The 25,203-nt window shown below is 40.8% G+C and overlaps 1 protein-coding gene across 3 annotated transcripts in view; it reads left to right on the forward strand.

The window, feature by feature from the left end:
* Positions 1–25,203, forward strand: part of sh3bp2.L (SH3-domain binding protein 2 L homeolog) — a 63,796-nt gene that overhangs the window by 37,270 nt on the left and 1,323 nt on the right. For 2 of the 3 annotated variants that reach the window (XM_041587618.1, XM_041587614.1), the window contains exons 2-12: positions 4,355–4,494; positions 6,775–6,877; positions 7,945–8,062; positions 9,550–9,620; positions 9,802–9,884; positions 11,234–11,293; positions 11,732–12,548; positions 15,500–15,614; positions 18,275–18,330; positions 21,112–21,190; positions 23,660–23,719. In XM_041587618.1, the coding sequence (XP_041443552.1) occupies positions 4,359–4,494; positions 6,775–6,877; positions 7,945–8,062; positions 9,550–9,620; positions 9,802–9,884; positions 11,234–11,293; positions 11,732–12,548; positions 15,500–15,614; positions 18,275–18,330; positions 21,112–21,190; positions 23,660–23,719 (1,698 nt within the window). In that variant the 5' untranslated portion in view covers positions 4,355–4,358. The remainder of the gene's footprint in view (positions 1–4,354; positions 4,495–6,774; positions 6,878–7,944; positions 8,063–9,549; positions 9,621–9,801; positions 9,885–11,233; positions 11,294–11,731; positions 12,549–15,499; positions 15,615–18,274; positions 18,331–21,111; positions 21,191–23,659; positions 23,720–25,203) is intronic. The other variant, XM_041587617.1, reaches the window with a different exon arrangement.

Consider the following 25,203-nt stretch of genomic DNA (forward strand, 5'->3'; position numbering starts at 1 on the left):
CCTGTGGCCTTCCTATCAGTTTTGTATTTTTTGCCCTATTCATCACATTGGCATCAGACCTCATTTTTACTCTACTCAATTACAGCAGAAAGGAATTGTGTGGGAAAGTAATCCATCAAAATCTACCTCCAAACAGTGCAGATAGTTCAGTGGTGCTTGTAGAAGAAATAATGTAGATAGAAGATGCCTATAGTAGCAGTGGGGATAATAGTCTCTGGGAAGGGAGTGTGACTGTGGGATAGCAGGCATAGTAGGGAGAGATGGTGCCTATAGTAACAGTGGATAATAGTCTCTGGGAAGGGAGTGTGACTGTGGGATAGCAGGTATAGTAGGGAGAGATGGTGCCTATAGTAACAGTGGATAATAGTCTCTGGGAAGGGAGTGTGACTGTGGGATAGCAGGTATAGTAGGGAGAGATGGTGCCTATAGTAACAGTGGATAATAGTCTCTGGGAAGGGAGTGTGACTGTGGGATAGCAGGTATAGTAGGGAGAGATGGTGTCTATAGTAACAGTGGGATAATAGTCTCTGGGAAGGGAGTGTGACTGTGGGATAGCAGGTATAGTAGGGAGAGATGGTGTCTATAGTAACAGTGGATAATAGTCTCTGGGAAGGGAGTGAGACTGTGGGATAGCAGGTATAGTAGGGAGAGATGGTGCCTATAGTAACAGTGGATTATAGTCTCTGGGAAGGGACTGTGGCTGTGGGATAGCAGGTATAGTAGAGAGAGATGGTGCCTATAGTAACAGTGGATAATAGTCTCTGGGAAGGGAGTGTGACTGTGGGATAGCAGGTATAGTAGGGAGAGATGGTGCCTATAGTAACAGTGGGATAATAGTCTCTGGGAAGGGAGTGTGACTGTGGGATAGCAGGTATAGTAGAGAGAGATGGTGCCTATAGTAACAGTGGATAATAGTCTCTGGGAAGGGAGTGTGACTGTGGGATAGCAGGTATAGTAGGGAGAGATGGTACCTATAGTAACAGTGGGACAATAGTCTCTGGGAAGGGAGTGTGGCTGTGGGATAGCAGGTATAGTAGAGAGAGATGGTGCCTATAGTAACAGTGGATAATAGTCTCTGGGAAGGGAGTGTGACTGTGGGATAGCAGGTATAGTAGGGAGAGATGGTGCCTATAGTAACAGTGGATAATAGTCTCTGGGAAGGGAGTGTGACTGTGGGATAGCAGGTATAGTAGGGAGAGATGGTGCCTATAGTAACAGTGGGATAATAGTCTCTGGGAAGGGACTGTGGCTGTGGGATAGCAGGTATAGTAGAGAGAGATGGTGCCTATAGTAACAGTGGATAATAGTCTCTGGGAAGGGAGTGTGACTGTGGGATAGCAGGTATAGTAGGGAGAGATGGTGCCTATAGTAACAGTGGGACAATAGTCTCTGGGAAGGGAGTGTGGCTGTGGGATAGCAGGTATAGTAGAGAGAGATGGTGCCTATAGTAACAGTGGATAATAGTCTCTGGGAAGGGAGTGTGACTGTGGGATAGCAGGTATAGTAGGGAGAGATGGTGCCTATAGTAACAGTGGATAATAGTCTCTGGGAAGGGAGTGTGACTGTGGGATAGCAGGTATAGTAGGGAGAGATGGTGCCTATAGTAACAGTGGGATAATAGTCTCTGGGAAGGGAGTGTGACTGTGGGATAGCAGGTATAGTAGGGAGAGATTGTTGGTTATGTACTAGAGCAAGGATCCCCAACCTTTTTTACCCTTGAGCAACAATCAGATGAGTACGAAACAGTCTCTGGGGTGCCAAATAGGGGCTGTAATTGGCTATTTGGTAGCCTATGTGGACTGGCAGACTACAGGAGTCTCTGTTTGGCAGTACACCTGGTCTTTAAACAAACAAAAATTGCATCCAAACCAGAAATTCAAAAATAAACACCTGTGAGTTCACTGGGAGCAACATCCAGGAGGTTGGTGAGCGACATGTTGCTCACGGGCTAGTGGTTGGGGACCACTGTACTTGAGTCTATATTAGAAACGTTAGTGTTTGCAGCTGTGCATGAGGATGACAGGAATAGCAATGATAGAGTCGTATAGTTCCAAGGCACGCACTAATTGCACTAATCACTTCTAATGAAAACAGATAACAGGGAATAATTTTATGGAATCACACAGTGGAATCTTCCCATCGCGCTGGCGCCTGATAGAAGTCGGGAGATAATTCAGCTTTGTTTTATATCGCAGTCGTCAGTTCAATCAGAGTTCATGAATTAAAGTTAATGATGGGTCAGGAGAGCACAAGTATGGCTTTCATTATTAATAGAGGAATCCACTTCTTGGGGCTAATCGGACACTTATTGACTTGTGCCATTTGCACTGATTCACACTGACTCCTGATGTGGGGGGACTCTGGTGTCACTGGGGTAACATCACTGAGATCTTCTGGCCTCTGTACTTGTCATTTTGGCACATCATTACTTTGGCAGCATTATTTAGTATAATTACTGTTTCATAAGGACTTATTTCAGGTTTGCAGAGTTAAGGCTCTACTCCTGTAGGTTTGGTGATTTCGTTTTTCCTACTCCAACTCCTAAAAATCTCACCAAATCTGCCCCGGCCAAGCCCAAACACCTGTATTTATATGTCAGGAATAAACTTCAAGTAATTTCTCTGGATTGTTACGGTGACCCCAGCAACCAGGATACAAGGTTTTTACTGCTATTCTGACAATAGGATTAATGTGTTAGAACCAGATGGCAGTTACCAAACCAGAATAACAGAAATTGTATGTTTTATTTTTATATATTTCCCCCGAGACGATTTGTCTTTATTTCAGAGCATGGCCGCGGGACATCTGTTAGCCAGCACTTCATCTTTCTTTATTTCCAGAAAATGATAGAACAGGTTCTAACAAGTATCAGGTAGTTACAGCTTAGTAACAAGTCTAGGCCTGAGGCCTGACTCTGTTGCACCAACTGAGAACGGAAAAGAAACCATTCCTAGCTCATAACTTGATTAAAGGAGAAGGAAAGGTTATAACTAAGTTAGCCTTATCAGAAAGGTCCATCTAAATATACCAGTAAACCCCCAAAGTAGTGTTGCTCTGAGTCCCCTGTCAAAAGAAACACTGCATTTCTTTCCTTCTATTGTGTACACATGGGCTCCTGTATCAGACTTCCTGCCTTCAGTTTAAACCTCATTGCCCTGGGCAAGAGCATGCTCAGTTTGTTCCTCTTCCCCTGCCCCCCTCCCATTTCTACTGTAATCTGAGCCCAGAGCAGGGAGAGACACAGGCAGGAAGTGATGTCACACCACGTTATTGCTGCAGCTCCTATTCTAAACAAACAGAGAGCTTTTTACTCAGGTATGGTAAAACATTCTACAGAATAAATATAGCATTCTAGTTTGCACTATTGCGCTAATCTATTGGCAATAAAATGCCTCTGTAGCTTTCCTTCTCCTTTAAAGGCAACAGTTACTGTACAGGTATGGGACCTGTTAACCAGAATGATCAGGACCTGGGGTTTTCCGGATAACAGATCTTTCTGTAATTTGGATCTTCATACCTTAAGTCTACTAGAAAATCATATAAACATGAAATAAACCCAATAGGCTGGTTCTACTTCCAATAAGGATTAATTATATCTTAGTTAAGATCAAGTACAAGCTACTGTTTTATTATTACAGAGAAAAAGGAAATCATTTAAAAAAATTTGGATTATTTGATTATAATGGAATCTATGGGAGATGTTCATTCTGTAATTCGGAACTTTCTGGATAACTTTCTGGATAATCTAAATCGCCGGTGGGATGGCACTCGGAGCGATTCGTTTTCCGAAGTCGCCCGAAGTTTCCTCGTGAGGCAACGTCGGGCGACTTCAGAAAATGAATCGTTCCGAGTGCCCTCCTGCCGGCGATTTAGATTGTAGCCGGCCGGAAGGCTGTTCGGGGAGATCAGTCGCCCGAAGAAGAGGCGATTTGTTACCGGGTGACTAAATCTCCCCGAATCTTCGCGTGTGTCTGCCTTTCTGGATAACTTTCTGGATAATCTAAAGTTTCCTCGTGAGGCAACATCCGAGTGCCATCCCGCCGGCGATTTTGATTGTAGCTGGCAGGAAGGCAGTTCGGGGAGAATAGTCGCCCGAAGAAGAGGCGATCTCCCTGAATCTTCGCGCGTGTCTCTGCCCTAACTGTCTAGTCCAAATTACAGGCAGCTTGTGGCACTTCTGCTGTTGAAAAACCACAATTGGTTCTTTAAATGTAAAAAGTATTGATAATCAGTTGTGTGAATGGCTGATTGTCTTCTGACTTGCCACCACTGAATAAGCCTCCAGCAGACATGGTCCAACTCACCAAGCTTCTCTTGTCCCTGATCTCCAGTTCTGTTTAAATATGTGTTTCAGAATTATGGCGTCAGACGAGCCCAGCTGGCCAACTCCAATGAAAGCCATCGGGGCCCAGAATCTACTGACAATGCCGGGAGGAGTCGCGATCTCAGGATACCTGCACAAAAAGGGAGGCACGCAGTTACAGATCATGAAATGTGAGTAACGGTGATGCTTAGCCATGAAATGCACAAATACAGGAAAAAACAAGTAACGCTCCTTTATTTTTCCCTAACATATTTTCCGTGGGACTGGGGATTTCCAGGCATTGGCTGTTTCTGTTTATTTGTTGGATTGTTATGGGCATCATGATCACATGTTTAGAAAAAGCCCATCACCGTCGGCCATATAAACATTACCCATGTTTCATGATGGTGAAGGGGTTTTTCCCTTCCATTATTTACAGAGCTTTTTCAATGCATTTCTGAGTCCACATGGGCACATGCCGAATACCTCAGCATATAGTAACCTGTTCAGTCCTTGGTATTTTCCTAAATATATCACTAATTAACCTACCACTGAGTCAGCAAAGCATTCCTGAAACACTCAGTACTTGCAGCACACTGAAAATTGAAATAGTACAAGGTTTATTTAACCCAAAAACATACAAAAAGGGCAAAGTTTCAGCCCACCTGGGCCCTTTATCAAGCTTTAGTGATATCTAAGCGGCCATTCGGCAGTTGATTATGGCAGTGATCAAAACGGTCATTCAGCAGTTGACTGAGGCAGTGATCAAAACTGTCATTCAGCAGTTGACTGAGGCAGTGATCAAAACTGTCATTCAGCAGTTGACTGAGGCAGTGATCAAAACTGTCATTCAGCAGTTGACTGAGGCAGTGACCAAAGCGGTTATTCAACAGTTGATTGTGGCAGTGATCACACCACACATATTGCATCTATTTCAGTGGGATAGGATTTCCCCACATCTGCTTCTGTCGCTCCAAAACACATGCTGGAGCAATCTGTGGAGTAATAGGTGGCCCAATAGGGTGCTGACAATCAGGTTCAATATATGTCTTAAGGTGGCCATAGACACACAGATCCGATCGTACGAATCGAGGATTCGTACGATTTTTGGATCGTGTGTGGCGTGTGCCGACATCTTTCGTCCGGCGGAGATCGGTCGTGTGGACAATCGGTCAGGTTTGATTTTGACCCGACCGATCCCGCCGGAGCTCATGGCACATCGTAATCTGATCATTCGGCCATACGGCCAAACAATCAGATTACCCCCGATATAGCCATGCCTGTTAATGGCATATCGGGGAAAGATCCGCTCGTTTGGCAACATCGCCAAACGAGCGGATCTTTGCATCTATGGCCACCTTTATTGCCAAAGTTTAGGGGGCTCATCTAATTATGCCATTAACTCTAGCACCTTGATTGTTGTCATATGCTGTTTTAATGGTCCTAACAGAACATTATCAGATTAATTATTAGGTTCACATCTTTCTACCCCTAGGGCAGAGATGGATTAAAGCTGCCCATTAATTTGGAGATCTTCTAGTATAATGAGGCCACCCACATGCAGGGTCCAATCGACCCTAGAAAGACCCTTGGAATGAATTTTTTTTTAAACCAGCAACAGAGTATGATGATAATGGTGGTACGGTAAAGCAAGCTGCCACAGAGATGGAACCTTTATTTGGCCCTAGGTCCTGTCTGCTCTAAAACATTTCCATTCGTCTTCGTCAGCCACTAAATGTAGCCCATTGCTTCCTATCATCGCTCCCTAAGATGTCCAGTAAGTCACCAGACTTCAGAGCCCAGAGCCCTGGATATTTGCATGGACATGTAAGAAAGGTTCCTGAGGAACTTACTGACAAACTACAGACAGTGGCGTAACTAGATATTACTGGGCCCCACAGCAAATTATTTTTCAGCCCCCAAAATGTCTAGAGATTGACATGTTTGACCAATATTTATTGAAATTGTATATGAATTAGGTCCTCATGGGGCCCCTATACTGCCTGGGCCCCCCTGCAACCGCTGGGTCTGCTTCCTCTATAGTTACGCCCCTGACTACAGACTTGTGTGTGATGAAAAGGTGCAGATACTCAAGCTACACATACAGCACCTGCTGCCTCTCTGTGGCCACTTTGTTTAAGAAACCCTCCAGAAAACTCTGTCCCACTGTGCATTACGCTACTGATTTATATTCTGAAAGTATCAGTTACATTGCATGCTTATTTACTAACATTTAGTTCTGGGGTCTGTTGTTCAGAATACTTAGGACCTGCGGCATTCCATATAGGGATCTCTTTGAACTGTGGAGCAGCACACTATTATCCAGCGACAATGCTGGAGTCCTTATATATATATTATAGGGATTTATCAATCATAACTGCAATGTCTCATGTAACACTGATCTTCTAACACGTGACTCAGTGCTACATGGAATCCATGACCAATGCTGGAGTCTTCTTGTCCTTCTCCAGGGCCCCTGAGGTTTGTGATCATCCACAAGGGTTGTGTTTACTACTTCAAAACCAGCACTTCAGCCACGTCGCAAGGAGCCTTCTCACTTAATGGCTACAACAGGTTGGTAACTAAGTGTTATTCCATCCCACAATTGTCACAATGATGCCAACACACAACCCTAATATCCTAAATAAGTGGTTAAGGAATGGTGGGCAACAGTGAACCAACTCCATTTATGGTGGGAGTCCAGTTTTAAATTTACAGAGGTTGTGTGGTTGCACACTGTTATTGCTCATGGGGGTTCCTCTGGTGTTGGAGAGCTTTGTGCTGGGTGTTTTGGTCAGATATGGAGAAATATGGTGGCTAGTTCAGTTTTGAATACATTTGATGAGATGCCCTTTCCATGTAGGATCACAGCAGAAGGCAGTTTGGGTAGACCAAGTTTTGATGCCACTAGACAGTAGTAAATGCTGTCTGCCAGGCAGGGCCACCATCAGGGGAGCACTACTGTACCGGGCTCGGGCCTAAAGGGGTGGCTCTTCGGTGGTTCGGGACTATGGAAGATGCGGCACGGTTTCGGTGCTGTCAAGGGGGGCCCGGCTATTTTGAAAAGTGCAGTACAGCCTGGCCGAAACCGTGCCGCATCTTCCATAGTCCCGAACCACCGAAGTCCCATGGCCGCAAAAAGACCCAAAGCCACAAAAGGAGCCGAAGTTCAGTTCTACTGAACACTAATGTGTTTTTTTTAATTTTATTAAACCCCTGGCCACCAATGTATTATTTTAATACTCTATAGGCCCCTGCCACCAATGTTTTTTTAAAAAAAAAAAAAATATATTCTCTGGCGCCCGAATGTTTCTTTTTAACTTGCCAAAACTAAATGCTTTAGCGCACTGCCCAAATTTTAAATGCCGCGATGCTTCTATCCTCTTAGACCTCACCGCTGGTCTTTAATGTAACCATAAATTGAAGATAATGAGGAGAGCAATCCAGAAGCAGATTTCCTCCTCCTAAAAATGTTGTTGTACGGGGCCCCGTGATTTCTAATGGTGGCCCTGCTGCCAGGTACCTCCAGTGGAACCTCCTGCCTCTCTTCAGATCAGCTCTGTTGTTTATATTCTTATTCAATGTAAACTTTGCTTGGGAATCTCCCACTTCCATTCACACATGCCCCTGTTGCCTTGTAGGGTGATGAGGGCGGCAGAAGAGACGACATCAAATAACGTGTTTCCCTTCAAAATGGTCCATATCAGCAAGAAGCAGCGCACATGGTACTTCTCTGCAGCCTCTGAAGAGGAGAGGAAGGTATGGGGCTTTGCTAGATGTGGGATGTACTCAAAAGGAGAATAATTCAACCAAACCACAAAAAAACATGAAAAAAATACAAAGTCCAGTAGCACCATTACATTGGCCTTGTCCATTGACACCACTGTGAAAATGTCACATTTAGCCAAGTGTCAGTTTCATTATGACTCTGCTCTAGCTGGAAAAGGAGAAGACTATAAAGCAGTGGGTTCTTTTTCTGAGAAATAAAATGTGCACCAATAACCTAAGGTAAATGGCTTGAAGTTGAATAAAACATGAAACTGGTCTTAACCAGCCTTCCTTACCATCATGGCGCATTAAATGAAGTGCTTTGATCATTTTGTTGTTTGGAATGTATTAGAACTTGTCTCCTAGGCTAACTTACCCTTAGAAATAGCTAACTAAATAGGACGCATTTACATCTGTGCAAATTTGCCATAGGCTAAAACAGAAATTCGGCAGGTTTTAGATGGCGAATGGTTGAAGTCGATTTTTTAAGGAAACAAATTTTTTTCAAAATGTAATCTGGACTATTCCCTAGTCGAGGTACACAAAAATAGCTCGAAATTCGAATTTTTTCAATTCGAAAATTCACCTCGACCTTTGATAAATATGTCCCTACATGATAAATTTCGATATTCTAGTTTTTTTCAAATTCAAATCGAATTTGGACTATTCCCTAGTCGAGGTACATGAAGGGGCCCCTTTACTTAGTTCGAGTGAAGGAATAGAGGAAAAATAGTTCGAATTTCAAATGGTCGAATATGGCTACTTTGACTATCGAATGGGCTACTTCAACCTTCGACTACGACCTTCGAATCGAACGATTCAAACTAAAAATCGTTTGACTCTTCGACCATTCGACACTGACAGCTACATCAGCCTGTTTAGAAACACACAAAGCAGATTTAAGGCTGCAGAAAAAACAACCAATGTGCCATTAGCCTTATTCTTCATGACATTATTTTTGCCACTAACCATGTAGGACCTGCAGCTTATTTATTATCTCATTTCACTCTCTTCCTAGGGGAAGAATTACCTTTCCAGCCTTAGTTCCGTATACAGAATAAGCCGTTCTGGGGGGTTCCTCCTGGGCTTGCAGCTTTGAATATCAAATATAAAAAAAAGAATATAATATAAAAAAAGAACAATACTCTGATTTATCTACAGAACCAAAATAGTGCAGAAAGCAATTCTGTACATTAAGGGGCACATTTACTTAGCTCGAATGAAGGAATAGAATAAAAAATTCTTCGAATTTCAAAGTATTTTTTTGGCTACGTCGACCATCGAATTGGCTACTTCGACCTTCGACTACGACTTCGAACGATTCGAACTAAAAATCGTTCGACTATTCGACCATTCGATAGTCGAAGTACTGTCTCTTTAAAAATTTCTTCGACCCCCTAGTTCGCCACCTAAAACCTACCGAGCACCAATGTCACCTCGACCTTTGTTAAATCTGCCCCTTAATATTTCTCTTGTAGAAATGGATGCTGTCCTTAAGGAAAGAAATCGATCATTACCATGAGAAGAAGGAGACGGTGACAGATTTAAGGTAACTATCTCACGCTCACCTTCCAGAATACCAGGCAGATATTTTTTTTAAAAAAAAGAATGATGATGTAATATCTGCACAGTCTATGTATGACACGTACAGTCTACATAAATTAAATTAAACGTATTGTTCCTCACAATGATGATCAAACACAGCAACTTGTTCTTCCCTAATATTTCAGCGACCCTGACTCTGATTCTGACAGCTTCTATGGCTCTGTGGAACGCCCTGTGCCCATTAATTACACTCACAATCCGGCTGATGGTAAAAAAAAATATATAATAGCTCTGAATTCTATATCATTGGGGGTGATCGTGTTATCATGGGCAAAGTCTGCTGTGTTTCAGCAACTCATAGGATCACGTAGGTAGAATAATGAAAGCAAACATGACTTGTTATGAGTAATTTCCCTGCAGGGATACATTCAAGGGGTGGTTCACCTTTAAGTACATTTTTAGCATATTATAGAATTGCTAATTTTAAGCAACTTCTTCAATATTTATTTTTTATTGATTTTTAAATTATTTTCCTTTTTCTTCTTCTGATGGGGGTCACTGACCCCATCTAAAAAATGAATGCTTTGTAAGGCTACAAATGTATTGTTACTGCTACTTTTTATTACTCATCTTCCTACTCAGGCCTCTCCTATTCATATTCCAGTTTCTAAATTGTTGCTAGGGTAATGTGGACACTGCAAACTGGAGAGCTGCTGAATAAAAAGCTAAATAACTCAAAAACCACAAATGATAAAAAAAACAGGGATGCACCGAATCCACTATTTGGGATTCGGCCGAATCCCCGAATCCATGGTGAAAGATTCGGCCGAATACTGAACCGAATTTGCATATGCAAATTAGGGACAGAAAAGGAAAAAGTGAAAAAAATTATTCTTTTGTGATAAAAAGTCACGTGATTTCCCTGCACGCCCCTAATTTACATATGCAAATTAGGATTCGGGTTTGGCAAGGCTGAATCCTGGTCGAATCCCGAACCAAATCCTGGATTCAGTGCATCCCTAATAAAAAATGAAAACCAATTGCAAATTGTCTCTGTATCATGCTAAAAGTTATTTAAAGGTGAACAATCTCTTTAAGTGATGGCCTAGGATAAAACAGACTTTGTAGGCATTATTTATAAGGAGGAGGACTATACAACCAGTGGCCCTTTTCTTGTTCTAACCGATGGCAGCCAGATGTTTGCTTTAATCCAATATAACCCGATTGGCTACTATCGGTTAGTAGAGCTGTTGCAAACTGCAGCTCTGTTATTAAATTACCCCTTAATATAAATACAGTCAGGTTTGCTTTCAAACAGTGGACCAGTTAATTCTACCTGACAAGTAATTTGTGCTGGAGCAATATTTTGTACCTGAAGTAGCCCAATAAAAGCACAAGAATCCAACCATAGCTACTGGTCAAAATAATTGTTAACCTTTCCCTGTGTAAACCTGAAACGCACGAGTGTAGATGGAGGGCTTGGGTGCACTGCTTTGAGCCTTCAGCTGGGGAAGCCATTAAAAACTCTGTAGATCCCTACTGTAGCAATACCCCCGTGTGTTATTCCCAAATGTAGAAAACAACGTGATTTACTGCGGAATGCTTTTGTACGTTTAGATAGCTATGAAGATGACGACGATGAGGATGATGACTATGTAAAACCCGATGGCGCGGATGGTAAGTTCATTTGAGATCATTGTGGAGGTGCTGTAAATGGCAGTTTTCCGCAGGAATTTGCACAGTAGTATTAATCAAACAAAAATTGAGGTTTATTGTGTCCAACCTTTCAGTTCTGCACGGGAACCTTCATCTGGGAAAATGAGGAAGGTTCCTGTGCAAAACTGAAACCTCCATTTTTGTTTATTACTACTGTTGTGCAAATTCCTGCGAAGTGCCGCCAATTCGATTTGGTATACAGTATATATGATCCCTAAGGAGGAGCACGCACACAAAACCCCATTGTCTGCCTGGGTGCTGGTAACAAATATATATATGTCTACCTTATATTACATCATTTGACTTCATTGTTGTATGTAATGACAAAATACTAACTAGTGCAACTTAGATATATTGTTATACATTACAATAATTAAACTTAGTTTTTATGCTATGCAGAGAATGCACCAACATACCCACCACCACCCGTCCCACGGAATCCGAGAAACGGCAATGATTCTGTCAAGCCAAGAACCATGTCTGATGTTGGACTGCCCTATAGGCCACCTCCTCCTCCAACCCCTCCATTAATAAAGACATTGCCTCATCTTTCTGACCAGGCGAGGAAGGAATCGGCAATCCATCAAGGCTTTTCATGTGGGCCACCACCTCACAAAATAGAGGAGTTTACTCCAAAGCTTCCTCCTCACAAAAAGACTTCATTTGACCTAATTGGAAAAGAGCCACCTCGGAGGGAAGATTTAATTGGCTCATCAGATTCTGTTCCAGGTTACGATCTGTGTGGGCCTACTATTAAACCACCTTCACCATCACTACAGCTAGGAGCTCGCCATGTAGATCCACCCGCACCGCCGCCTGTTTCTTACCCAAAGAAAAATGGTTCAAGCTGTAAGCCTATGACAAATCCCAGTACACAGCTGATTTCTAACACTGTGAGCAAAGAACTTACAGACAAGTTTAGAATGATGCCTGTTCCCTCACCCGCCCCACCTCCTAAACCATCTTTTTTAAGCCCAGTTGTAAAACCAAGCTCTTCCTCCAATGCACCACCGCCTCCCCCTCCAGTGAAACCTTCCATTCCACCGTCTACTCCTCCATCTGTTACAATAGCTTCTATAAGCCCTCCAGTCCCACCAATCAAACCCAGAATGCTCAATGATCAGAAAGCAGAGAGGATACCACAGAAGCCACCCCCAATACCCCGACAGCCAGGAAGAAAGTCAGAGAGTGATAAACTTGAGCCTTCACCAAAGCTGTAAGTATAAGCATTCATCATGCATCCTATTATTATATGCTAGCAATGAGGTTTCTTGTAAGCACTTGTTTCAGGTTGGCAATCCACATCAGTCCTAATCTTCTTGTAAGGGTGTCCTTATCTTCTCACTTTCCTGTTACAACCCTTGTATGAAGCCACCAACAGTGATAGTTAGAAATCCTGAATATTCAATTACAAAGAATTGTTACAGCCACATACACACTAGAACAGAGTCCCCAACTTTTATTACCCGCCATGAGCAAAACTCAGATTTAAAAAAATTTGCCGAACAAAGCAAGCATGAAAAATGTTCCTGGTTGGTGCAAAATACGGGCTATGATTCGCCGTTTGGTAGCCTCTATGTGGACTGGCAGCCTACAGGAGGCTTTGTTTGTCCATAAATCTGTTTTTTATACGACCAAAACTTCCCCTCAAGCCAGGAATTCAAAAATAAGCACCTGCTTTAAAGGACAAGGAAAGGCAAAAAAAAATACCATTTTTACTTTCTTTAATACACTTTAATTAAAAAATTTGTACCGTTTTTATAAGAAACCTGACTGTATGCAGTGAAATTCTCCCTTCATTTACTGCTGTGGATAGGAATTGTCAGACGGTCCCTAACTGCTGAGCAGGGAAACAATCATACTTATGAACAGCAGGGGGAGCCCCCGCCTTACTTCCCAGCCATGCAGAACTCAAGCAGCTTTGTTTATGACGATCCCTAAGCAGCCCAGACCACACTGAGCATGTGCACAGTCTTAGTCTTGCAAAGATGTATAACAAAGTTACAAGATGGTGACCCCCTGTAGCCAACTTTGAAAGCATAAATTATTTGTTTGATTAGGCTTGTGGTGCAGTAAGTTCATGTTTATATTTAGTATACAAAATACAGCATTTCTAGCCTTATTCTATTTTAGACTTTCCTTGTTCTTTAAGGCCACTGAGAGCAACATCCAAGGGGTTGGTGAGTAACATGTTGCTCCCAAGCCACTGAACTAGAGTATCTAGTTAACACGCAGAGGCAAGGGTTAACTTAGGAGAGTATGGAGTTGCAGCTTAGTAGTTTGGAGTAATCAGAGTTCCTATCAAGTCAATAGTCGACACAGTTTTAGCAGAGCCATTACAAAGGTCAATGGACAAGTCGTAAGCGAAGAGCAAGCCAAATGATGCTGTGGGTATTCAGTGCACTGGATCACATAGCTAAAATGGAGATAGAAGGCGCACAAGCAACAAAACAGAATGAAGTGCAATACTTACGGGACTCCCCAAGAGAAATGTGGCTCACATAGACAGAAGGATCCCGAGTCCTGACAGATTCTGCGGAGACTTGAGAGGAGGCAGCAAGGTTAGCAAAGGGGCCCAGTTGAAGAAGCAGGGAGTAGCAGACAATTATCAAGTAGAGACCAGTGACATTGAGTTAAGGTCATTTATAGAAGAAGGTAAATTGAACATTTTCTGTAAAAAAAGGGCTTGTCTGCCCAAACTGTATTATTTATTTGCATAATGCCAAAATAAAAGTGTATTTCAATGCATCGTTTTAATATACCTTAGTTAAAAATGTTAATTTATTTTAAAGTTATTTTAAATTTGCATGTGTTATGTGAACATGTAATTGCTGTCAGTTAAAGGAACAGTAACACCAAAAAATGAAAGTGTTGGAAGTGCACTGGTAAAACTGGTTTGTTTGCTTCAGAAACACTAGTAAAGTTCATATAAACAAGCTGCTGTGTAGCAATGGTGGAAATTGAAAAAAGTCTATATGGCACAGGTTAAATAGTGGATAACAGATAACACCATTATGTTCTACAGAGCTTATCTGCTGTGTAACCTGAGCCTTTTCTCCTTTGAATGGCTGCCCCCATTGTTTCTGAAACAAGCACAGCAGTTTTAGGGTCAGGGCACATAGGCAGATCCGGGGAGATTAGTCGCCCGGCGACAAATCTCCTCTTCTTCGGGGCGACTAATCTCTCCGAACTGCCTCCCCGCCGGCTAAAATGTATATCGCCGGCAGGTTGGCACTGGGAGTGATTCGTTTTCCGAAGTCGCATGAAGTTGCTTGACGAGGAAACTTCGGGCAACTTTGGAAAATGAATCGATCTGAGTGCCAATCTCCTCTTCTTCAGGGCGACTAATCTCCCCGAACTGCCTTCCCGTCGGCTAAAATGTAAATCGCCGACGGGAAGGCAGTTCGGGGAGATTAGTCGCCCTGAAGAAGAAAAGATTTGTCGCCGGGCGACTAATCTCCCCCACTGTATTATATTTTTATTACTTTAAAACATATTCATTTTTTTTAGAGCATGCAAGCCATTCTGGGAACTAGAAGTCTTCGCTAGAGGGAACTGGCTACCAATAAAGTTTTTAATGGTACAAATAGTCAGAACAAGCAGTGGAGGGGAAAACACACACAGAGAAGAAACTGTGGTCTAAGGAGAATTTCTCACAATAATCAAGCAGGGCAGAAGACTGGCAATAGGGCCATTGAGTGCAGGTCCAGGACTGATCAATTGCTTTGGAAAAACAAGGGCATGTTTTAATTAAGGGATATCCTGCAGGAGCCGGGATTTAAGTGTGTGCAGAATAGCACCTACTTTTGTGCTTTGCTCTTGTTTGTTGCATTCTTTCACACATCATCTAGGGCAGAGATGGACCAAGTAGGGTTTACACCCGAGGCAATGTTATTAATCCCGTCACCAACCCTCTCTCTACTCACTGTAAACTCTACCCCCTATCAGCCTCACCCCATGCTTATTCACCACCAGTGCTGGGCCCTCTTCTCCAGTTCCCCACAGCTTGTTCTTTTGCCAGTAGCAAGTAGAAGACATATCGTTTACGTATTGTTCTCAGGGCTACAGATAGTGGTAAGAGTAGGCAGAAGTGATCAAAAGTCTTCATTGATGCCTCGGGTTTGCCATTGTGCGGCTTCTGTTTTAGTCTGTGATATTTTTTTCTAGGAGATCACCACCTGATGGGCAAAGTTTCAGAGGTCTCAGCACGGAGGGTCCTGCTCATCCAATAAAGCCTAAAAGAAAATTGACTAGGAATGACAGTGATGAGGACTATGAGAAGGTGGGATCATGGAAAATATTTATAAATATATATTGGTGTCTCAAGTGTAATTTTTATAGTGAATGTGTATTTTAGTGAAACATACACAGCACAGAGAAATAGAACGAATGGGCGAGGAGACATCAATGCAGCGGATTCCCTGGATCAATCAGAAATGGTCTTTTGTGTATATTGGTCTAGTCTCCTCTACATACATATAGGTCTCCTTATTTGTTTTAAAGGGCACCAATCATAACTAAAATCATTTCCTAAGTAAATACACTATGTGAAAGTTCAAGAAATCCGATTTTTAAAACAGTTAGAATTGTTTGTATAATGTAAATGATCAGCTCACTATTCCTTCTGCAAGATCTCCCCTATCTCCCCTGCAGTTCTAGCTGAGGCAGCCATCTTGGATTTCACTGGCTCCTCCTACCTATATCTTCCCAGCCAACTGTAGCTCTGACATCTCGCACATGCTCAGTTCAAATTCCTTGTTGCTTATCAACCCTTCTAAGCTATTTTCAAATCAGCCAAACCTGTGTGTTAGCTGCTGTACAGTAGTGCTGCCACCTGCTGGAAGTTAGCAGGTGGCAGCACTTCTAGTGGATACTTCTAGTGGAGGAGTTTACTAAAACAAGGCATTCTGGGTAGAATACTCAAAGCAGTGTTACAATCTGAGCATGCTCCTGAAATTTGCATACTATAGTCTCAGTATGGCCTCCCTCAGTGAAAGAACCCATTTGACAAAGTAAAGGATTTTTTAAAACCTGCATTTTTTTTCAAAAAACTATATATGTAGTTTGATTAAACGTGTTTATGTTGTACTGGTCAGATTTTTAATATGTCTTTGATTTTGGCTGTGATAGGTGCCCTTTAAGTTACAGCATATGAAACTTTTTGCAGTTTAGCCTGAGACCAGTAGAAATATAGATATTAAAGGCTCAGTGTAAAAATAAAAACTGGGTAAATAGATAACCTGTGCAAAATAAACAATTGTTTCTAATATAGTTAGTTAGCCAAAAATGTAATGTATAAAGGCTGGAGTGACTGGATGTGTAACATAATAGAACAGAACACTACTTCCTGCTTTTCAGCTCTCTAGTCCGCGACTTTAAAGGAGAATTCAACCCTTTATTAAAAATCCTGCACTCAATTATTGTGAAGGGGGCTGTACTCACACAGACGCATGTAAGCACCAAACACAGGTTGGGACGAAGCATGTTGCATTTCACCTGTGTTCGGCGCATATATGAGTCTGTGTGAGTACAGCCCCCTTCATAATAATTGAGTGTGTCTACTCCTGCGCTCCCCTGTGGCTGAACGGAAGAAAGCGCAAAGCAAGAGAGTGCAGAAAAAAACGCCCGTGTGCAAGAGCCCTTAAACATCCAATCACTCCAGTCTTTATACATTATATTTTTGACTAACTATATTAGAATGTTATTTTATTTTGCACAGTCTATCTATTTATCCAGTTTTTATTTTTACACTGAACAATTCCTTTAAAACCCCCAACTACTAAGCCTCAAATTATTGGGGAAACCCTAAAGACCAACCCAAAAGTCTAAGAATGGACATTTAGGGGCTGATTCACTAAGCTCGAGTGAAGGATTCGAATGAAAAATACTTCGAATTTCGAAGTATTTTTTGGGTACTTCGACCATCGAATTGGTTAAATTCGTTCGAATTCGAACGAAATCGAACGAATCGAACGAAAAATCGTTCGACTATTCGACCATTCGATAGTCGAAGTACTTCCCCTTTAAAAAAAACTTCGACCCCCTACTTCGGCAGCTAAAAGCTACCGAAGTCAATGTTAGCCTATGGGGAAGGTCCCCATAGGCTTGCCTGTGATTTTTTGATCGAAGGATTTTCCTTCGATCGTTGGATTAAAATCCTTCGAATCGTTCGATTCGAAGGATTTAATCGTTCGATCGAACGGAAAATCCTTCGATCGATCGATCGCAGGATTAGCGCTAAATCCTTCGACTTCGATATTCGAAGTCGAAGGATTTCAATCCGAGGGTCGAATTTCGAAGTATTTTTAACTTCGAAATTCGACCCTTAGTGAATCGGCCCCTTAAAGTCCTTATATACCAGATGCTGTTTTTATGCATTCGTTTTAATAGATGTCATCAGCCCCAATTTCCCCTTTTTTAAATAATTGTCTTTTTATTAGTGCTGCTGGTTTTGTTTCTTTTGCCTCACTAGTTATTTAGTCCTGTTAATGGCTCATAACCCAGTGCTCTTGTTAACTACAGACATCATATTCACTCTCTGACCATTGTGGTCTGAATGCTCTGTTAAAAGATGATCTAATGTCTCTGTCGTAAAGCAAGGCAGAACTGCTGTGTAGTGAGACAACAAGGAAAACATACCTAGATTACACTTCTCACTGCAAACACAAGTCTAAAATAATAAGCTTTAAAGTCCCTTTAAGCCTGACACTAATGTTCATTACAATGACATATAACATTTTCCAAGACTAGATTTTTAACTTGAGCTGGGATACTCTCTAGTTATTACCAATCTGCATGGGGTTAACCCATCGTTTACATCAAGACTAAAAAAAGTCCATAATCATCTTCTGGAGAGTCAGCTTTGTCTATTTTGCTGAATTAGTGTAAAGGTTTCTTTACTATGTTTCTGCTTTAGTTCTAAACTGTAACCCTCTTTTTCAGGTCCCCTTACCTGTCTCAGTATTTGTTGACACCAATGATTCAGTGGAAGTGGAAAGGTAATTGTGATGCTGACTGGGGCACATGTTCATTTGGATATAAACTGTATATATTATATAGATTCAGTTCGGGATTCGGCCAGGATTCGGCCTTTTTCAGCAGGATTCGGATACGGCCGAATCCCTCTGCCCGGCCGAACCGAATCCGAATCTTAATTTTCATATGCAAATTAGGGGTGGGGAGGGATTCACGTGACTTTTTGTCACAAAACAAGGAAGTAAAATTGTTTCCCCTTCCCATCCCTAATTTGCATATGCAAATGAGGGTTCGGATTCGGTTCGATATTCGGCCAAATCTTTCACAAAGGATTCGGGGGTTCGGCCGAATCCAAAATAGTGGATTCGGTGCATCCCTAATATATTGGTTTTGCACATACTGTGTTGTGCTGTTTATATTAAAGGGGTTCACCTTTTGATATAATGTATTTATAGTTGATGATAGTTATTCTCAGACAATTTACAATTAGTTCTCTTTTTTTATTCTTTGTCCTTTTTGAGTTACTTAGATTTTTATTCAGCAACTTTCCCGTTTGCAATTTCGGCAACCTGGTTTCCAGGGTCCAAATTCCCCTAGCAACCATGCATTGATTTGAATAAGAGACTGGAATATGAATAGGAGAGGCCTGAATAGAAAGATGAGCAAAGAGTAGTAGTAAGGTAGTAGTAGTAACGATACATTTGTAGCCTTATAGAGCATATGTTTTTAGATGGGGTCAGTGACCCCCCCATTATAAAGTTGGAAGGCAAAAAATTCAAAACCTGTAAAAAAATAAATAAATAATGAAGACTAATTAAAATGTTATTTCGAATTAACGTTCTATAACATACTAAAAGTTAATTTAATGGTGAACCACTCCTTCAAGGGGGAGAGCAATTTTTTATGTTTGCTCAATGGGATATTGTCTGTAAATCCCTGTGTACATTTACAAATATATATATATATATATATATATATATATATATATATATATATATATATCTATATATATATATATATATATATATATATCTCTATATCTCTATATATATATATATATATATATCTCTATATATCTCTCTCTCTATATATATATATATATATATATATATATATATTATATATATATATATATAGTGAATAAAGTACTAGGTTACTTCTAATATCCTCATATTTTGCAACAGGGGGTACTTTATTTATTATAATACAAGTCATGTGACAGAAATGACATCACTACTCACCGTTTATAACTGATGACATCAGTACTCACCGTTTATAAGGATATAATTCATGGCTTTTGTGAATTATATGTGTATGTGTGTATATATATATATATATATATATATCCAAAGAATAGTTACACCCTAGGCAGTTATCTTTGCTGCTTATCCCTAGTTCTGGCCCTAGCAAATTACTTGCTATTCAATGAAATGAGAAAAAAAACTGCTAGTTAGTAGCACATAAGGAAGAGGTTTTCGGATTTTTTTTAGGTTCAGAGTCCCCTCTTTCCACTAAAGGGGTGGTTCAACTTTAATTAAAATTTTAGTATGTTAGTATGTTATAGAATGGTTAATTCTTATTAACTTTATAATTGGCCTTCATTTGCCGTCTTCTGACTCTTTCCTGCTTTCATATGGGGGCTCACTGACCCCATTAAAAAAAATCTCTGTAAGGCTATACATTTATTGTTATTGCTACTTTTTATTACTCATCTTTCTATTCAGACCTTCTCCTAATCATATCCTAGTCTCTTATTTGAATCAATGCATTGTTGCTAGGCTCATTTGGATATTAGCAATCAGATTGCTGAAATTGCAAACTGGAGAGCTGCTGAATGAAATAAATGAATAAAACTCAAAAGCCACAAAAATGAAGACCAGTTGCAATTGTTTATTACAAGTTTGCAGATATGTAAAAATATATAAATGTATAAACATTCGTTGTAAATGATATTCTGAGCTCTGTGCATAAAATAGGTTCAGTTAGGGGCAGATTTATCAAGAGTCGAAATTCGACCATCGAATTGAATTACTTTGACTTTGAAGTTTTTTTTTCATCTGATTTGGCCATTTGCGGTCGAAGTAAAATTGAAAGATTCAAAGGATTTCAGCGATCGATCGAACAATTTTTCTTCGACTTCAAAAAACGTAGAAAACTGCTCTAGAAGGTCCCCATAGGCTAACACAGCACTTCGGCAGGTTTCATTTGGCAAATATTTGAACTATTTTACTTCGAATCGAATTCAAAATTGAAGTCATAGTATCCTATTCGATGGTCGAAGTATCCAAAAAATTAGTTAGAATTTCCAATTTTTTTACTTCAAAAATTCCCTCGAATTCACTTCGACCCTTGATAAATCTGCCCCTAAGGGGCACATTTACTATTGAATATCGAAGTCGAAGGATTTACCGCATTTAGTACGATCGATTCGAAGGATTTTAATCCATCGATCGAACGATTTTCCTTCAATCCCAAATTGGTAGGAAAGCCTATGGGGATCTTCCCCATAGGCTAACATTGGTGCTCGGTAGGTTTTAGGTGGCGAAGTAGGTGGTCAAAGTTTTTTTTAAAGAGACAGTACTTCGACTATCGAATGGTCGAATAGTCGAACGATTTTTAGTTCGAATCGTTCGATTCGAAGTCGTAGTTGAAGGTCGAAGTAGCCAAAAAAATACTCTGAAATTCTAAGTATTTTTTATTCTATTCCTTCACTCGAGCTAAGTAAATGTGCCCCTTAATGTACAGAATTGCTTTATGCACTATTTTGGTTCTGTAGATAAATCAGAGAATTGTTCTTTTTTTAGGATATTCAAAGCTGCAAGCCCAGGAGGAACCCCCCAGAATGGCTTATTCTGTATACGGAACTCCGCTAAGGCTGGAAAGGTAATTCTTCCCATATATATATATATATATATATATATATATATATATATATATATATATATATATATATATATATACATACATACACACACATGCATCTTCCTTTTCATGTATGTTTTTTAAACAGCAGCTCATACTCATCGTTATTTCCTGTATTTACTGTGGGGGAAGGAAGAGAGTGAAATGAGATAATAAATAAGCTGCAGGGCTGTCCAGTGTCCTACATGGTTAGTGGCAAAAATAATGTCATGAAGAATAAGGCTAATGGCACATTGGTTGTTTTTTCTGCAGCCTTAAATCTGCTTTGTGTGTTTCTAAACAGGCTGATGTAGCTGGGAGGGCAGCAGACTTTTCTCTACTCGTGTATATATATGCCAGCAGAGAAAACATCTATATGCCATTGGCTTTACGACTAAAAGCTACAAACTGCCATTCTGTGATATTTAATATCCATCTTAAAGGAGAAGGAAAGGTCGAAGCTATGGGGTTGCCAAATGTTAGGGCTCCCCCAAGGATTGTAATGACTTAAAGGGGTGGTTCACCTTTAAGGTAACTATTATTAGGTTATAGAACGGTCAATTCTAAGCCACTTTTCAATTGGTTTTCATTATTTATTTTTTTATAATTATTTGCCTTTTTCTTCTGACTCTTTGCAGCTTTCTAATGGGTGTCGCTGACTCCCTTCTAAAAAACAAATGCTCTGTAAGGCTACAAATGTATTGTTACTTTTTATTACTGATCCTTTTAATCAGGCAACCCTACCTGCCAGGGCCTACCCAAGGGCTTAGGACCTACTGCAGGTCCGACTTTGGACTGAGAATTAAAATAGGCCCTGGCATTTCAGGTACTCAGAGGCCCAATCAGCCCACATAGAGGCCCAATCAGCCCACATAGAGGCCCAAACAGCCCCACCAGCCCACTAAATACTGACTTTCTATGGGAGCTTATAGCAGCCCCTCTGGCATTTGCCAGAACCCACAGATTGCCAGTCTGGGCCTGATACTGGACCCATTCCAAGGACAATTGAGCCCTTTCCATGATAGAAACAATGTATAAAGACACCACACCACTTATAACATTTAGCACTATCTACATCTTGGTGTAATGAGAGTGGACCCTAGGTGCCAGGTCTAACACTAGGCTGTTGTAGTTTAGCAAGACACATCCTAGACGTAGGGTTACCACCTTTTAAAAAAAAAAAAAATACCGGCGAGTGGTGGGGGCGGATAATAAAGGGGTGGGCCATGATGCAAAAGGGGGTGGAGCCGGCGGTCAGCGACGTAAAAGGGGCGGAGCCACAGGGTAGCGCCTCAAAAGGGCCACATCGCAGAAGCCAAAGGAAATGTATGTTTTTACTGGAGGGCAAGGGCTTTTGTAAAGAGTATTACATATTTCCAGCAGCTACATTGCCTGTAAATTTGTAATACCGGCCCCGGCCCTGGCAGGTGTTTTACCGGCTAGGCCGGTAGAATACCGGCCGGGTGGCAACCCTACCTAGACGTGGAGAGCAACAGGCTGTGCAGCTTTTAGTGGTTTGCTTTCCTACAGTTTATGAACTAAAATGCACCTTTCTGCATGGCTTTACACCAACTGGAGCTTATATAAGCACTGCTTCCTGTATACTGCTAAAAAGGGGAAGTGCCTGTGCTCCAATAATAAATATCTACTGTTGCTGACAGCACTGAAATATGTATCATGTGTTATTTTTATCCAAAGTTCCACGGCAACCATAGATCAAGTCATTACAGTAAGGGGCCAGTACACTTCATGTTTTCATATTTTCATGGCAGTTTGTGTGTTGGAAATATTGTCTCATTGTTATTGCCTTGCAGCGATCCTGTAAAGGGACACTGTCATGGGAAAACATGTTTTTTTCAAAACGCATCAGTTAATAGTGCTGCTCCAGCAGAATTCTGCACTGAAATCCATTTCTCAAAAGAGAAAACAGATTTTTTTATATTCAATTTTGAAATCTGACATGGGGCTAGACATTTTGTCAGTTTCCCAGCTGCTCCAGTCATGTGACTTATGCCTGCACTTTAGGATGGAATTACTTTCTGGCAGGCTGTTATTTCTCCTACTTAATGTAACTGAATGTGTCTCAGTGGGACATGGCTTTTACTATTGAGTGTTGTTTTTAGATCTACCAGGCAGCCGTTATCTTGTGTTAGGGAGCTGTTATCTCTTTACTTTCCCATTGTTCTGTTGTTAGGCTGCTGTGGGGGGGAAGGGAGGGGACTGGGGGCAGCTGGGAAATTGACAATATGTCTAGCCCCATGTCACATTTCAAAATTGAATATAACAAAATCTCTTTTGTTAAATGGATTTCAGTGCAGAGTTCTGCAGGAGCAGCACTATTAACTGATGCATTTTGAAAAAAAACATGTTTTCCCATGACAGTATCCCTTTAAGTGCAGAGTATCTGCTATCTCACAGATAATTGCAATACACTTGTTTTTCCTTTCAAAGGTTCTAGTTGTTTGGGATACAGCCACTGAGAAAACAAGGAACTACAGGATATTTGAAAAGGTGGGTAGAAATATCAGAGAGGGGCCTCTGTCAATTCAACATGGGGAAGGGGGGTGCTTACACCATACAGAAATACTTATTAAAGAGACAGCTATAATCAGAGTTAAATTAAGAAAAGAAAGTGAAAGCTTCGATAAACTTTTAAAGTTACTGAGCCTTCCTTTTGTTCCCTTGTATGTTCCAGTGCTCTAGTACAGCTGTTCTTTCACTGCTCTCTGCTCTGTATCAAAAACATGGGATCAGACAATGCTAAACAATATATAGGTATGGGATCTGTTATCCAGAATGCTCAGGTCCTGGAGTTTTCTGGATAACAGATCTTTCTGTAATTTGGATCTTCATAACTTAAGTCTGCTAGAAAATCATGTAAACATTAAATAAACCCAATAGGAGAAAGGGGAATCATTTATAAAAATTTGGATTATTTGGATAAAATGGAGATGGCCTTTTCTGTATTTTGGAGTTTTCTGGATAACGAGTTTCCGGATAACAGATCCCTGTACATTTATTAAGAAAATTTGGTAAACATTTGGGCTAGATTAAGAACTTAAAAAAACCTCTAATATATCAATCGCAGTTACCTATTTCTTCAAAAAGTATGAATAAATAAAATAAAATTTTCTATGCTGAAATCCAGCTGTTAAACAGTTCTTCTCTTTCTGCATCATTTGAAATCCTGGCAGGGAAGGAGGGACTAAACACTTCTCCACAGCTTACAGACAGCATGCAGGAACTACATAACCCACAATGCATTGCACTGTCATGTTCTGTTCCTTATTGAAATCACGTGTGCAGGGAATTGTGGGGTTTGGAGGATACAGGCTAAGGACAGATGGCTGTTGATACAAAGTAACAGTAGTCAGCCAGCTCAGCAAAGTAGTCAGACAGATCAGCAGAAGAGCAGGGGACTAGGCTTAGGGAACTGTTCCAAACCATTAAAAATCATGAAAAGTCTGCATATTTTTTAATTGTGTATATTGCAAAGTTGCTTGAAATTATGTTTACTTTCAAAAAGTTATGTTTGAATGGGGTTCCCCTTTAAATAAATAAATATATATATATATATATATATATATATATATATATATATATATATATATATATATAGGCATGTAGTGAGCAATTACGAGCACAATCGCCATGTCTTTTTCCCACAATGCAGCATTTTTTTCCACCGAATTCTCACGACATTACAGTTGCAACACGGCCATTGGCCTGGCAAAATGCAATTGCGTCTGTTTCACCAAAATAGATGCAACTTTACATGTACTTTGTTGCAAATCAGGCACAGCAGCACTGACTATTTGCGAAGTCTGTCTGGCATCCGTTGTGGTGTTTGCTTGCAAGTAGTGTCTGTGGCCGATTCTTTAGCTTTGCAGACGTACTGTAAGTATTGACCCAGGGAGCTGAGGGAGCCCTGGAACTATTACATGGTTCTGAGGTGGCAGCAACTCCAGGGTTCCTCTGTATCAAGAGGTGCAGCA

This window comes from Xenopus laevis, chromosome 1L, assembly GCF_017654675.1.
Source record: "Xenopus laevis strain J_2021 chromosome 1L, Xenopus_laevis_v10.1, whole genome shotgun sequence".
Lineage (NCBI taxonomy): Eukaryota > Metazoa > Chordata > Amphibia > Anura > Pipidae > Xenopus > Xenopus laevis.